At 39.6% G+C, this 16,951-nt stretch overlaps 1 protein-coding gene across 7 annotated transcripts in view; it reads right to left on the reverse strand.

The window, feature by feature from the left end:
- Nucleotides 1-16,951, reverse strand: part of BMPER (BMP binding endothelial regulator) — a 372,292-nt gene that overhangs the window by 11,250 nt on the left and 344,091 nt on the right. For all 7 annotated transcript variants that reach the window (XM_074198930.1, XM_074198928.1, XM_074198931.1 and 4 more), the window contains one exon: nt 2,399-2,529. In XM_074198930.1, coding sequence (XP_074055031.1) covers nt 2,399-2,529 — 131 coding nt within the window. The remainder of the gene's footprint in view (nt 1-2,398; nt 2,530-16,951) is intronic.

Below are 16,951 nucleotides of genomic sequence, written 5' to 3' on the forward strand. Positions count from 1 at the left end.
TGAACTGAATCAAAAGGTGGAAGAAGAAAAGGCAGGAAGATACCAGAAAGACAAGGTGATTATTTTTTTTCTGTATTTATAAGCAGCCCCATGGGCCCCAAGAGTAAACAGCAGCCCCAAGAGTGATTCTACATGACTCTCATCAGAATATACCATCCCTGCTGCAGGGCAACCTATTCTTACTTTCCCTTGGTTAGGCAATGAAGAATAGGAAATGAAAGCTACAGCCTGCTAAACTTTAACACAGGTACTAAGCTTGGCAAGGGGAAGCTGGGCTTGGTTAATAATGGAAAAAATTCACTGGTGAAAAGGGTCTGGAAGTCACTCAGGGATTAAATTCCTGATCCCAGCAATTGCAGAACAACAGAAGGAGGGAATTGGTGCAGAGGCTGGGAGAAATGGATAAGGATGTGCCTCCTTTGTGGCCCTTGAGTTTTCTGAACAAGAGCCAATGGGGTGCTCCGTGTGCAGTCCCAGAGCTAAGCTTCTCAATGCAAAGGAGAGAGCTGTCCATGGTCTGAAAATAGTGATTATTTGGGGCATTCTGATCATAGCTTGCATTTCTCTTACCTTTTTTTTTTTTTATCAAGGAGAATCAATTGGCTTTTCAGGCACTTCAGAGCTGAAGCAACTCCCAAAAGAGGTCTTTCCTCAACTTCCCCTCCCAATGCTCAGACACTAATATGTAAGCAAACATTTCCAGTAAACTAAATTTTGCTCTAAACACAGAGGACAGGAATTATTTACAGCTATAAATATAAGGTTATGTAACAAATTCAATTTCTGTCTAGGTCCTAGCAATTTCCCTGACTAGGGGACTCAGTACAATGGTGACTGAACACAGAATTTTGTATATTCAATGAATTCCTTAAAGTAAAAGTTGAGGGAACCAAATGGGCCATTATACAATCCCCTAAGTTTAAAATGAAGGATAGTGAAATGGTGTAGTGGAAAGAGTGCCTTGGAGTCAAAAAGACTTGAGTTCAAGCTATGTGACCTTGGGCAAGTCATAACGCTTTTTGCCTCAGTTTTATTTCTGTAATATGAGTTGGAGAAGGAAATGGCAAACCACTCTAGAATCTTTGCCAAGAAAATCCCAAATAGGTCATAAAGAGTCAGTCATGATTGAAAATGACTAACCAGCAAAAAGAGCTTAAAACTAATTATTATAAAAGGGCATTCCACAGCTATTGATAGTAATATAATGCCAAAGAACAGTATGTCATAATAGAAAGAGGTAATGGATTATTGTCCCTGATAGAATTCCAGCATTTTGAGAATGTAACCATTTTTTAAAAATCTCTATATTCCTAGCACCGAGGATATAATGCCTGAAAAAAGTCATTTATTAAACATTTCTTGAGTGAATGAATAAATGAAGGTTAGGTAAGCTTGGGTTTATGACATATAGACTTATAAATGTATGGAGGTACCTAATGTGTTTTATGATATAATTATTCATCCTTATGATGTAGTAGATAAAGCCCTCATTTTGGAGTCAGAAAGATAGGGGATCAAATCCATTCCTAAACCACCACCTGTGTGACCTTGGGCAAATCTGGCCTTCAGTTGTCTCATCCATTAAATGCTGAATGAAGTCTAACAATTTCCTACAGATAGTGGAGTATTAATTCTTCAAAGAACTTCTAAAAATGACACCACCATGCTAGTGGTATTAGCAAGAGCAGCTTCTTGGATATTCCTCGTTCACTTTGCATTTCTTACTCTGATTCTCACTGACAGCCTTCAGAGATCTTGACTTTTACTGATTTGTCAATCACTGCCTCAAGTCTTGTTAAGTGTTATACCAAATCAAAGTCCCCAAGTAATAGATGACAAGCAGTGGTAGTTCCTAAAGATTCCAGCAACTAAGATGTAAACGTGTTGTTATAACCCATGATTTCAGTGCTCAGGTATCTCTCCCTTTTTTCTAAACACAACTTAAAATACAAAAGGCTTTGAATTATTATGTGATTTCTAGATTTGAGAAGAGCCCAGGGGGACATCTAATCCAACCTTCTTTTTAAACATGAAAAAACTCAATCTTATAAAAGTTAAATGACTAGTTAAATGGCACAGCTAGTAAGAAGGCAGAACTAGGAATCAAAATCAAATTGTCTAGTCTTCTTTCTACATTATTATTCTGTTTCTTTGTGTTGGAAGAAATTCTTAATAATGATAACCCTGAAAATCCATTAAACTCATATTGTCAACAATAATGCTTCCTAAGTTTGATCAGCTTCCTCTTTTCTCAAATTGCAGAATAATTGAGACATTATTTGACACATATTGACCTCAACCCACTCTCTTCTGCCACAGGTGGGTCTGTCAGTTGTTGTGGGCTGAATTATTGGGTTCAGATTTTCTCCTACAATGAAAACCATGAGGGTTCTCTTACCTGCACAGTTCTGCTCTGGTTTCCAGTGGACTTTGGCCCCTTCTCTTTGGCAAGCCCGGGCATAAGCCAGGAAGGATTCGCAATAGCAGTTTTTATGGACTGGACATTCACACATGTCAGTCACACAGGACCTATTGAGGAGACAAGGGAGAAAAATGAACATTGGAATGCCTTCAAAATATTACATAGCGCCCAGCACTTTAGCTGCCATCATCAATGGCTGGAATGCACTCTTACTTCCCTCCTGGGTTTTGTTGTTGTTGGGTTTTTTTTAAAGAATCTCTCTTCCTTCTAATATCAGTTCAAGGAGAATCATATGTGTAAAGTCTTTTCCTGACCCCCCTCTAGAATGCTCTTAAGTGGCTCAGCATAGCAAGGGGAAATGGAAGACATCAATAATAAAAATGAACTTGTCCAATAGAAAGGATAGAGATTGGCAGCATTTGGATGGAAGTATTTGTATCTCTATCAATATAGTAAGCATTTAATTAATTGTTGAATGAATGAATAGTAGATAACATTATTCAAGAATGTTCTCCTGGAGAGAGATTATATCATTTACTACTTCTTCTTTTACCACTACTACTACTTCTACTACTACTACTACTACTACTTTCTCCTTTCTTCTTCTTCTTCTTTCTTTTTTCTTTTTTTTCTTCTACTACTACTATTACTACTACCACCACTACTACTACTACTATTATTACTACTACTACTACTACCACTACTATTATTACTACTACTACTACTACCACTACTACCATTACTACTACTACTACTACTACTACTATTAACATTTTACACATAAGGGAATTCAAACAGATTTGAACCCAACTTCTCTGACTACAATTTTTTTTTTAATTTAAATGTTCCTTTTTCCAATTACCTGTAAAGGCAGTTTTCAACATTCATCCATTTGCAAGTTTATCAGTTCCACATTTTTTCACCACCATCTTTTCCCTCCCCTTCCCCATGGCATTGAACAATCTGGTAAAAATTGTACATATACAATTGTGTTTAATATATTTCCATATTCTAACTACAAATTCTTACTTCCCCCAATACCAAATCATTAGTCTTGGTTCAGCATCCTTGAGCTCTGTGATATGAACAACCCATGGGTGGAGGTAAATTGGAAAGCTAAATCATTCATAAAAAGTATGGCTGTTCTACAAATGCTGGATCTCTTTGTGAACAACATAGCAAAATAGTCCTTGAGTTTTAGGGAGAGTCATAAATAACAGTTTTGTTCCTAAGGCAAATGTGATCACAGGAGAGAAGAATGATAACCTAAACCAAGAATAAATACCTTTCTGTGAAAGGTAAGGATGCCCTTTTTTTTTTTTAAAAAAAAAGAGCTGACTAGAAACCAAGATAACAGAATAAGCAGTAAATTGTTAGAGTCCTCCCATTTTCCACCTCCAAACAACTAAAAAATAGTTCCCCCAAACAAATCCTGGAACAGCAGAACCAGCAAAAAGTTAGAGAAATTAATCTTTTACCCAAGAAATTTAGAAGATGAATAGTAAAGGTTTGTGTCACTTGGGCAAAAGGGAAGCACAGTCCAGGTTAGGAAGGATTCCCACAAGCCCACAAGCCCCACTTCAGTAAAGCAATGAGAGATCCTGAACCCCAGTGCAGTGGAGCAGGCAAATGCCAATACCAGGACACCCCTTGCTCCTAAGTGGTTCAGCATAGCAAGGGAAAATGGAAGCCATCAGCTCCAAGAACCACCACAATGCTTCAGCATGGCCCTGAGCAAGTAGAGATCCACAGAGGCTAGACCACCACATGCTTTAATATAGCCCCAAACAAACAAGTAGATACTACCTCTATGGGTGCCTAAAGAAAAAGGCCGTCACCAGAACTGGTCCTACCACATGCTTCAGCATAATCCTGGGCACATAGGTAGCCTCCTGCCACCAGCCACCACATGTTTCAGTGTAGCCCTGGGTCAGTGATGAAACACCCTACTGGCCCCAGAACATGCTTCTGGGACTGGGGAATGACATGGTCAGTGCCATGCTATAGGAATAGGGCTCAATTATAATATATAAAGGACATTATTCTGAAATGAAGCTTGCCAAGCACTGTTATTGGGGCACATGTCTTATTCCATTCAGTAAGATGGACTTGTTATGCTTTCCCTTGCATGTTGTAAATCATATTTCCAACATTTTTGGATCTTTAATCAAAATACTAAATATTTCTCTTCTCTGTAACAATGGCACATCTCAGAGCTTCCAGCCCTCTCTGGCAGCACTGATGCCCCTTAGGGAGAAAGCAAAGCAGGCCAAGTATGCCTGCCTTTCTTACCCAGGGTCAGATTTTAAAGTAGAGAGCTTTGTAAGAATGGTTGGGTTTAGGTGTGAACACTAAGACAAAAATCCATCCTCACCCAGAGAAAGCCTGGACAAGAAGAGGGGCAGCCTAATATGGAGGCCAGACCCCCTAGAAGTAGGCTCCCCACCAATCCCAAACCTCCACTGGGAAATTTCTCCTGTTTTAAAGGGGACTTTGTAATCTGGAAGCTAGCCTGCTTAAGAGTAAAGATTGGTCTGGAACTGACTTTGTTGCAGCAGCTAGAAGGAGGATGCAGGGAAACCCAACAAAGTACGGTTTTGAGGGCTAGAATCAGTTTGTCAACTGGCATCCAGGAACTTGTGGTTGTACTTGTTCTGGCTTAGTATTTTGAAAATTGCATTCTAACATCATTGGTTTCACAAGTGTCTTATTTTATGCAGCTAAAAACATTATTCTGAAAAGGGGTCTCTGTCCATAGGCATCATCAGACAAAGGGGTCCCCAACAGGATAAAGACCTATATTTTCAATACCAATATTCTGCTGCTTCCATGGTATAGTTGTGAGCCATGAAAGGAAGAACTAAAAATTGTTTTCACTCCATAAACGGAGAGAGGTGTATGATGGAGAGGAGCCAACTGGCATGTGCAATACACAAGGAATCAAGAAAGGATTTAGAATAAAAGTTTGTCACCAGTTGGCTATTAGGATAATTAGAAAAGCCTAAATTATTAGAAGGGCTTTCCTACCCTGAGCCTCAGTCTCTCTCTGCAAATCTGCTCAGCAAATGCTGCCCTCTGGGCCAAAAAGAACAAGTACAATTCCTCTTCCACATGTCATTCCTTCAAAAACTTAAAGAAAGCTATCATTCCCACCCCTCCCTCAATCTTAAGCCTTCTTTCCTCCCTGCAGGCACCCCTACTTCCTTTGACCAACTTTCATAGGACATGAACTCAAGGCATCTCATCATCATAGTTCTTCGTCATCATCAATCATCATCATCATCATCATCATCATGGACATGTTCCAATTTATCAAAACATTTCCTAAAATGGAGTACATAAGGGGTGGATTTATATTACACTGTCAAAAAGGACAAATATCCATAAGTGATGGGTAATTGATGTACTTGGTCCTATTCATACCCCCTTGAATCACATCATGTGAATGCCCAAGTCCTTCAGAAAAAATCAATTATCATCACCTCTTGCCAATCACAACAGCAGTAAGGCCTTAACAGTTTTCAACCAAAACTTTCTAATGGCCAAGAAAAGCTGTCATGTCAATACTGACAACATCCCTGGGCCAGGAAATGTCATTACTCTTATTATGGCAAAAAGTAGCAGGAATAATAACATCACGGCAGTGCAGAGTTCTGGATTGACAAGCCAACCCAGTCCAGTTCAGCCCAGCTGGGTTCTAATAACTACTTTGTCTAATATGGCTAGCTGTGGCCCCTTGGACAAATCCCTTAACCCCTCTGGGCTTGATTTTCTTCCTGTGTAAAATAAGGGATTCAAACCAGAGGTCTTTCTAATATTAACATTCCTCAATCTTGATGAAATCCATATTTGAAAGACTATACCCAAAGCATCACTGCAAACAATGAGTGAAGGGAGATAGCATATTGGGATGGTTGATGCTAAAAAGAGTCAGGATGCTCCTAGGAGACTTGGTCTGATCTCCTGGGGCCTTGCCCTGAGTCCTCCTTTAGAGGAGAGTGAAGTTTGTTATGTAATCAGAACTGCATGAATTTTAATTGACAACATACCTAGAGGAGGCATGAAATATTTTGGAATTCTGTTCTGGAGCTGAGACCATTTGGTTTTAGATTCAATATTCATATTTTTCTTTATAAGGACAGATGAATAATGCATGGAAAATGAGGCAAACCAGGGACTTTCTCAGATCCACAGAGAATTTCAGCTGGCTTTCCTCTGTCTTTGTTTTCCAGAAGGTTGGCCCAGACATTTTCTTGGGTCTGCTTCAATGATGTCTTTTTAAAAATTTCTTTTTATTATCTAATATGATCCTCATAACAATTTGATCCCCTTGTCATGTAGGAGCTATTATTATCCTCATTTTATAGATAAAGAAACTGAGGCAAACAGAGGTTGTGGCTTTCCCAATAAAATACTATTACAAAGTAACCCATTGTAAATACAATTATCAGAATGGAAAAAGGACCTCCTGGTGTGTGTGTGTGTGTGTGTATATATATATATATATATATATATATATATATATATATATAATTAATATGGATCCTAGGGGTTCAAAGAGCAAATAGACTTTCACTCTCTATGAAAATCCACTTTTTCTGAAGTTGCAACTTGAACTTCAAGTTACTTCCTGAGGTGACTCAATTGCTCTAATCAGTCCCCAGGAGTACTACAAAGCTGCTGGGAACACTATGGTTCCCCTTTAAAGAAAACTACCCCAACCTTAACTTTAATTTTGGATTTGCTTTTTTTTTTCTGATAAAAAAGGAGACTTTTGATTCAATTCATTTCATTCCATCAAAGGAAATCCAAGGAATTATTCTAGCATGAATTCCTATCCAACTCTACCCAATCTGATGTTACAAAGGGTCTCAGATTTCCATCTGGAGAGAGCCTTAAAGGTGATGGCTTCCAGCTTCCATATTGTATGGAAGAGGCAAGAAGACTTTCTCTAAATCACTTAGGGAGTGAACCCCAGAGCCAGTTTTGGAACCCTGGACTCTGACTCCAAATCCTCCATTTTTGCCATGGCATCATCACTCACAATCTCATTCCTGATTCAATGAGCATACAAATCCTTTAAAGGAAATAGGTCCATGGATCTCAAAGCAATCCACTTCCATATTCACCATTGGGCCCTGTCTCAACCTGAAGCCTTCTGGTTCTAATTTTCATTGCCAAAGGAAAAAGGTCCCCCCAGCCAATAAGCTTATTTTTCTAAATCTCTTTTCACCTTACTGGGGATGCTGATAGCTAGGGCAGGGTATCGGGGTTTTAGCCCAGGGTGCCACTATGTGATAAATACTGATAGCACTTGTACACACACCAGCAATCATCCAACAAGCATATATAAGACTTGGGAAAGAAGCCATGAGAAAAACACACACACACACACACAAATATATGTATAGGACTTTTGTTGTTGTGCAGTCATTTTTCAGTCCTATCTTACTTGTCCTGACCCTATTTGCAGTTTTCTTGAGATGGTTTTTGCCATTTCCTTCTTTAGATTATTTGACAAAGGAAGAAACTAAGGCAAACAGAGTGAGGTGATTTGTCTGGGGTCACAGAGCTAGGAAATGTCTGAGACCACATCTATATAGAGTCCTTAATAAATGCTTGCTGGTTCACTTCAAGAAGACATGTTGATGGTTTCTCTAATAAAGAATTACCTTCTTCTAAAGGAAAGGGGTGAATGACTGGAAATGAAAGAGATAAGAAAACTGAAGAAAACAAAAAGCGTTTTATAAAAAAAAAAGAAAAAAGAAGGCAGGCAGGAAGGAAGGAAAGAAAGAAAGAAAGAGAGGAAAGAAAGGAAGGAAGGAAGAGAAAGAGAGAGAAAAAAAGAAAGAAGGAAGAAAAAGAAAAAAGAAGGAAGAAAGAAAGAAGGGAGGAAGAAAGAAGGAAAAAAAGGCAGGAAGGCAGAAAGAAAGAAAGAAAAGAGGGAGGGGAGGGAGGAAGAAGGGAGGAAAGGAAGGAAGGAAGGAAGGAATTGCTAGACAGTGAAAACATTTGCAGGGAAAGAAAAACCTAAGGTGTCTGTGAGCATCCCAGGGGGTCATCTGAGGTCTCACCAGAAGGGATGCTAACAACGGCCCCCTTTTTTTTTTTTCTGTGGGGCAACTCAAATGATTTTCATTTGGAAATTGCCTTTAGGACCAAACCCAGCTCTGGCCTTCTTTGCCAAACAGAGCAGAGAGTAGAGAACTGGGACAGACTAAAGCTGAGGCCCTAGCTCCCTCTAGTGACAACCAGAGTCCTAGGGAATCCCCTGGAACTGGTATTCCTGTGCCCTTGCAGCACTTCGAGCAATTTTTCTGCAGGATGGCTGATAAAGAGGAACATGGGAAAGATTGCTCTGGATGTCCATGAGGACATCTATCATTGACTTCTTTGTATTGTTATACAGCAGTTTAGCTAATGCCCTCTGGAAGACAATTGTTCCCCTGTTTTCCCTGTCATGCACATGGAAAATGTCTGAAATGGGTTTTTCAAAGACCAGGGATATAACCTGAGCTTCAGGGAGGGGAGGGCTTCCTTTTTCTCATCACCACATAATACAGCCAGTCCTCCTGGGCTTCATTTTTGAGTGGCAGGAAAAATAAGCCTTGTCTCCAGCTTCCTCTGTTATAAGAACTTTCCCTGATCAATCAGTCAATAAAACTATTGTTGTTCTTGCTTTTTGGTGGTAGTGGCTGTTGTATCTGAGACCAGATTTGAACTCGGGTCTTCCTGACCAGGGCTGGTGCTCCATCTACTGTGCCACTAAGCTTCCCTGGTCAGTAATATTTCCTCAGAGCTTCTGATATGTTAGGTTTGGTGCTAAATTACTGGCGATATATGGAAAGATGAAGATAGTCCTGCCCTCAAGGACCTTATATTCTAATGAGGGAGACTATGGTAAGTCTTGAAGGCATAATAGAGATTCTAAAAGAACCAGAGATCAGACAAGAAAGCATTCCTTCCAGGGGACCCAGGAGAAAGCACAAGACAGAGGGAGGAAGCATGCCATAATCCAATTGAATTCAAATTAGGAGGATGGGAAGGAGATAAATAAGAAAAAAGGTTAATAAGATAGACTGGAGAAAAGTCATAGAGATCTATAGATGTAGCCAACTGATTTAAGGTTGTAATCCCAGATTTGGGAACCATTGAAGATATTGGGGGTAGGAGAATCATAAAGAATTGCATTAGTTAGATAACTTTCCCTGTTGTGCAGAGGACTGAAGAGAGGGACAGGGAGCAAAGAAAACAATTACAGCATTACAGGTAAGAGGTGAGGAGAGAACTAACTGGTGTAGTAGGGGTTTAAGTAAGTGGTCTGAAGGGGGGAAGATAAATCAAATGAATGGATATGGGGATTGGGGCGGGGAAACGACCCCAATGGCTCAACGATGGAGAAACTGGTACCTGTAATGGAAAGGGGGAAATTTAGAATGGAAACACCTTGGGAAGGGAGTTATTTGGAAGACATATTAAACTTGAAATATCAATAGGACATACATGTAGAGGTATAGAGAAATCAGGACTAAGGAACTCAGGAGAGAGATGAGGACTGGCTGTATTATGTGGTGATGAACATTGACATAATAACAGCAGATGAAGTTACCAAGTAAGGAAAACTAATGAGAAAACTGAAGATGCAAGTCAGAGTCATGAGGCCACCAAGAAGCTTGAAGATGAAGCTAGCAAAGACTGAGAAAAAAACCAGTCTTGGAGATAGGAGGGGGACTAGGAAAGAGCAACACCATGGAAACCAAGAGAGGTTGATTAGAGCATCTAAAGCCACAGGGAGTCAAGGATGAAGAATGAGATGAGGCCAATGGATTTGGCACTTAAGCTAAGGTCACTGATGAGCTGAGAGGATGACAGTCTCAGGGAAGAGGTAGAACAGGGTGCCATATTTCAAAAGATTGGAGGGTAGGTTTAGCCAATGAGTGCAGGCACCTCACTATAGGAGCCTGAAAATGAAAATTATGCATTCATAGACATATCCACTAAGCTACATTTATACAGAAGTCATATTTGTATGAGCATAGATTTAGAGATGAAAAAGATTCTTAAAGGTCCTCAGGTCCAATCTCTTCATTTTCTGTCAACTGAGGACCAGGGAAGTTACATTTCTTGTCCTAGATTAAGCAGATGAAGTAAAAAACAACATAATTTGAACTCAGAATCCCTGACTTCGAATCCAGAACTTTTTTTTTCTCTGTGAGGAGCTAAGGAGGAAAAGTATATGAGGAGAAAATTCTCAGTTCCTCTCCTTTCCAGTTGAGAGTGAAGGTATCCTCTCTTAGTATGTCCCATGCCAGGGAAACCCCAAGCACAAAACACATGGCCCAGCTCTGTGGGGAATCCCTCATTCCTCTGAGCAAGAGCATCAAGGGAGAAGGTGCCTATTTGGTATGAAGGATCACAAGGGGTTATAGAGGATAATCCCAGAAAGGGAAGGAGGCATTCGGCATCTGGAAGACACATCGAAGCAAAGTACAGTAACCCACATTACTCCCACGGATTCAAAGGGGGCTGGCTGTGCAACAGGCCTTTTCACACCAGGAAATGGCCCACAGCCAAGTCCCAAAAGAGGGTGAGGGAACAAATCCTAGGCTACATGCGGTAATCACAGAGTGGCAGGGGTGGCCACCCCCAGAGGATGCCTGATGGCTTTCATCAAAATGCCTCAGCTCCTCTGGCTCCCTAGTAAACAAACATTCAGAGTCAATCACGACATATCAAGGAGCCTCTTCCATTAGAGACATGGCGCCTCTTGCCTGGCACAGCAGGAAGTGACACCAAACTGAAAACAGCATCCTCTCCTCCAGGGATTGAAGCTCTCTCCCTTCCCCGACCCCCCACATTAATGGGGAAATGATATTTGGCCAAGGTTTTGATCGGATGCAAAGACAAGAATCCTGAATCGCACAGGAAGGCAATCCTAAAGTATAATGAACTTCTTTTGCCCCTCCCTCTGTGTCTGCTCCTTTACTCTATGCCAGCAGAGAGGGCAATGGTGTGAGCTGCATAGTGACAGAGTGTGAGGTCTGTTTTCTATAAGCAAATGATGGCAAAGACTTAGAGGCAGGAGACGATTCACTAGCAGCAACAGATTGACCTCGTTAAAGTGATTAAGAGTCACTGAGGCTGTTTATGAGCATTTTAAGGTTTGCAAGACACGCCATGTACTATTATTGCATTTGAACCTTAATAATCCTATGAGGTAGCTGCCCTGGATATGTTGATGAAGAAACAGAGGCTAATAATAATAAATAATAACAATATGCTAGCATTAAGGTTTACAAAGATCCATTTCTCCTCATCACAACCTATGGAATGGGCGTTATTATCCCCTTTTTACAAAGTAGGAAACTGAGTCTTAGAGCAGTTAAATGATTGCCTAGTCAGGATCAGATAGCTTGAATTCTGGGGCTGAATTCAAACTCAGGTCTCCTCTCATTCCAGTTTCAACACTCAATTTACTGATAGCTGATTGCCCAGCTCTTCCTGGTCTTATATATGTTCTTCCTACTATACTGTCATGCCTTCTTATACCAAAAGAGAGAGATGGGAGAAATTATTTAATGATACAAAGAAGAGGAATGTAACATTCTCCCTCCAAGATTTTGTGTGAAGAAACATGGGGAGGCGATTCAAAAAATGGAAGGAACTTTCTGACTTAGCTGGTGCCACCCTGTAGGACCCTCAGTCACTTATCAATGGGACTACCAGTTGTGGACTCCAAAAATATTCATTTTCCCTCCAGGGTCACTTGAAGAAATAGTAGACCATGAAAAAGAGAAATAGAGTAGGAAATCTTTGAAGAAAATACACCTGGGGAAAATTCAAACCCTCACCATCTCCCCACTCTAATTCTATTCAGAGAAGAAAAATACCCAGAAAATTCAGTCTGGGTGAGAAATGAAAAGAATTGAATAAAAATTGGAAAAGGCATGAACTTTGGGAGGCAATTTCTCACATTTTACAGGTCATAATAAAGGGAACTATAATTGTAATTTGGTTTACACCCCATGCACAGAGTGCAGAGATGGGATTGGGAGTATCCCATGGCTTAGTACTCAGAAAAGAAAATTAGTTTAAAAGAAATATGATGTTCCTAAGAATGATGTTCTATTGATACTGGCTGAGTTGATTCTGGTGAGAAAGAAAAGGCCAAGATACCCAAAGATGTTACTGCAAAGGGAGCTTGTTGGCGAAATCAGTAGGGAAAATACAATAGATACTCCAGAGGCAGAGGGGAAATCTTTTAGAGACTATGTTCTCAATGGGAAGAAATGATCTTTTATTTTTCTTCAGATTTCTAGAGCCTAGTCCACAATAGGCTATTATTTATTGAAAAGGCAGGTAGCAAAAGTATTATAGCAATTAGAAAGAACAAAAATAATTATAACATCTTTCGAAGCTCAGACAAATTTAATAGAAGCCTCAGAGGCAGGCAGGATTCTTGGCTTTTGACTGATTTTCATCCTACAGAGGAATAAACGAATACTCAGAGAGATAAAGTAACCTGCCCGTGGATGAATTGCTACTAAGTATTGGGCTTCCAACTCAAAGTCTCCAGCTCTTTATATTGTATCTAGCTCCTATATGCAAATAGCCTTTCTCCAAAAAAAAAAAAAAATCACTTCTAGAGGCAACAACAAACATTATATTTTTAATCTATACTAGACACCAATGCTAGATCTATAATCCAAAGACAATACCCCCACTCTACCCCCAAAATCCAAAGGGATATTTATAGTAGCTCTTTTTGTGATGGCAAAGAATTGGAAATCAGAAGTATGCCCATCTATTGAGGGATGGCTAAACAAGCTGTGCTATATGACTGTAATGGAATATGATTGTCCTAGAAATGACTAGCAGGATGATTCCAGGAAAATCTAAAAAGACTTACATGAATTGATGCATATTGAAGTAAACAGAATCAGGAAAACATTGTACAGCAATTGAAACAGCAATCTTGTTTGATGAACTGTGAATGACGTAACTAGTTTCGACATTACAATGATCCAAGACCATTCCAAAGAACTAATGATGAAGTATACTATTCACCTCCAGAGAAAGAATGAATATTGACTGAATACAGACTGAAGCATGGGATTTTCACTTTCTTTTTTTTAAGGTTTTTTCAAGGCAAATGGGGTTAAGTGGCTTACCCAAGGCCACACAGCTAGGTAATTATTAAGTGTCTGAGGCCAGATTTGAACCCAGGTACTCCTGACTCCAGGGCTAGTGCTGTATCCACTGCACCCCTAGCTACCCCTTACTCTCTTTCATTTTAAAAAAAATTTTATTCAAGTTTTCTTATACAAAATGACTAATGTTTTACAAAATTAACTATGTATATTGCTTACTCTCTCGGCGAGGAGGGGAAGGAGAGTGGGAGGGACAAAATTTGGAACTCGAAACTTAATAAAATGTTTTTTAAAAAATTTTAAATATATTATATATATATATATACATATATATAATAAAAATACAAATTATAAAAGGAAGGCCAAGCCAATTTACTATAGTTTGTCATGAGATCTAAGAAGCTTGAAGAAAGAAGACAAAGGACTAGGGATTTGGCTTCAAACAAGTATGGAGAGCACAAAGAATTTTACTACATAGATACAGGGTCTCTCTCTCCTATGTTTGTGTTTTAGCCAGTAAAAGGTTCCTGCTGTGTTTATAGATATGACAGTCGGGTAGCATGGATGGAGCACTTACCCTCCCCAAGACACCTCCAAATGGGCAAATCACTTAATTTCTCTATATCTATTTCCTCATCTGCAAAAGGACCAATCTCTTAACATAAATAAAATTCTTTGTAATCCTTAAAATGCTATTTATTATCATATAGCATTATTTATAAAAATCATTTATTGTGGATGTTATTATAAAGTTCTAGCATTATTATTAGAGCAGTTCAGTGGATAGAGAGCTAGATCTGATGTTAGAAAGATTCATCTTCCTGGGTTCAAATCTGACCACATTTTATTTAAACTCATTTGCCTCAGTTTCCTTATCTGTAAGATGAGCTGGAGAAGGAAATGGCAAACTAATCCAGTATCTTTGTTAAGAAAACCCCAAATGGGGTCAGGAAGAGTCAGGCACAATTGAAATGACTCAACCACAACAAAAGTTATCACCATCATCATTATCATTATAGCTAATAAGAAAAAAAGTATAGATAAGTCACCTTCCTAGAGAGGACGGTGAAAGAACTGGAGGGATGTTTCTAGACTTTCCATCAGGGAGGATAAAGGTATCCTTTGCAAAGAGGTAAGAAGGGCATCAAGGCAAAAGCAAGGGAGAAAAAAAGATCTAAAGACAGAGGGTCGGGAATCCTGACCTATGTCAACAATCTGAGACACCAAAAAGAAAGGAAAAGGGTCCAGTGAAAGCTTGGAAATAAATAATAGGGATGAGACTCCTAGTATGGAAGTGGGGGCTGCATCTTCTCAGAGAAATAACATTTTGTGCTCAAAGGAATGTTGACAGGCAGAATAAGAAAAGAGGTCATCCATGAAGGGTCAGAGGAAAAAGTCATGGTGACTCATAACTCCCTGCTGAGGGGTACTGAGATAGCTATTTGTCAAGGTGACACTACTGAGAAAGAGATCTGCTGTCTCCCAGGGACTCGTACCCTGAACTTGACAGGGAGCCTGGTTGAGCCTGCTGGTTCACAAAGAAAGAAATGATGCTACCAGAAGGAAGCATGTGGGAAACACTGTGGGAGGATAGGAAAGAGGGATGAAATCTTAGGCAAACAACCAAAGGGAACCCCCGCCATCATCACTATCACTACCACTACCACCACCACTACCACCCACCAGGCCACTAGTGTCCCCACTACTCACAAATTATCTTGTATCTGTTTTACATATATATATCATCTATTCTGTTTATGTCTAAATGGGAGGGCCCAGGGTCACATAGTCAGGAAGTATCTGAGTCTGGCTCTAACTCTGGTCTTCCAGTGCTCTCATTACTGTGTCACAAGCTAGCTTTAGATTATGAAGGAGTAACACAGTTCTACAAGAATATCAGTAGTGTTAATGTGTTGAAGGGGTGGTTGGGGGAGGGATTTATTTATCTGCTATGGAAGCAAACTGTGAATCAAAGAAGGGATGGGACCATTGTTTAGGTAGAATGGAATGATGGTAATGAAATACAGTGAGAAGGCAGAATGACTGAATTGTTATTTAGATCCTCTTTTCTTTGCTGTTGAAAGGATGGGAAAGTCATTGGTTAATGGAGATTTGAACTCAGATCCTCCTGACTCCTGGGCTGGTGATCTATCCACTGCACCACCTAGCTGCCCCTGTTAACGGAGATTTGAATCACAAAATAAGTGAGGGAGTAAGTAAAAGAAGTAGCTAGCCTCCTCTAGTGAATTCCCACTAGTCCCAGCATAACTAAATCCCAGGGTATAGGAAGAATTGCTGCATGGGAATAATGGCCTATTAATCTTTGCAAGATTTCCCATGGAGAAAGGGAGAGACATTCCAGGATTGGAGGAGGGTATATGCCTCAACTGTCTAAAAAAGGAAAGAAGGGGAGTCTGAAAGTCATAATTCTGAGCAAAATTATGAAATTTATTGTGAAATTCTCCTTGTGACTAAGCTATCACTAAGACTTAGCAATCACTAACAGTCTTCTTCAGGGAATGGGTCATTGTCCACCTTAATAGCAACACTGTGCAATGAGCCACTATGATTGACAATGTTCTCAGCAATACAGTGATCAAAAACAGTTCTAAAACACTTGTAAAGGAAAATGCTATTCACATCCAGAGAAAGATCTGTGGAATCTGAATGCAGATCAAAGGAGACAATTTTCACTTTTGAAATTTGTTTCGTGTTTTTTCCTTCTCATGGTTTTTCCTTTGGTTCTGACTCTTCTTTCACTGAATGACTAATGCAGATTTATGGATAATATGATTGCACATGCTTAACCTATGTCAGATTACTTGTTATCTTAGGGTAGAGGGAGAAAACTTTGCAAAATGAATATTGAAAATTATCTTTACATAATTAAGGAGCAGGATGTGCCAAATAGATCTCATTTCCTTTTCAATATGGTTTCAGCAAAGCATGAATCTGATGTCATATTGTGGACAAGGCAGAGAAACAAAAGCTTAGTTTTGCTCTGTCAGGTAAATTCAGAACTAGTTAAAGGACTGGGCACCAAGACTAGCGATTTACAAATTGATATCATATTTGGAGTGTTTCTAGTGAAAGTCTCCAAGGATCTGTGCTTGGTTCTAGGCTATGATGATGATGATGAGGATGTTTAAATTCTAGGATCATAAATTTTGAATCAGATGAAACCTTTGTGGTAGATTAAGAAGACACTTCTCAGATTTATAGGGAGAGATCACAGCATAATATGATTGGCAGCTGGAGGGTACAGCACTCCTAAATGTATCATTTAGTGTTCAGCAAACCTCCTAGGAAGCCCTCCTAGAGCTAATGATAAAGGAAAAAGTCTGGCCTTTACAACATTCCCAATAATGGGGATGGGGCC

Source organism: Macrotis lagotis, chromosome 8 (assembly GCF_037893015.1).
Source record: "Macrotis lagotis isolate mMagLag1 chromosome 8, bilby.v1.9.chrom.fasta, whole genome shotgun sequence".
Lineage (NCBI taxonomy): Eukaryota > Metazoa > Chordata > Mammalia > Peramelemorphia > Peramelidae > Macrotis > Macrotis lagotis.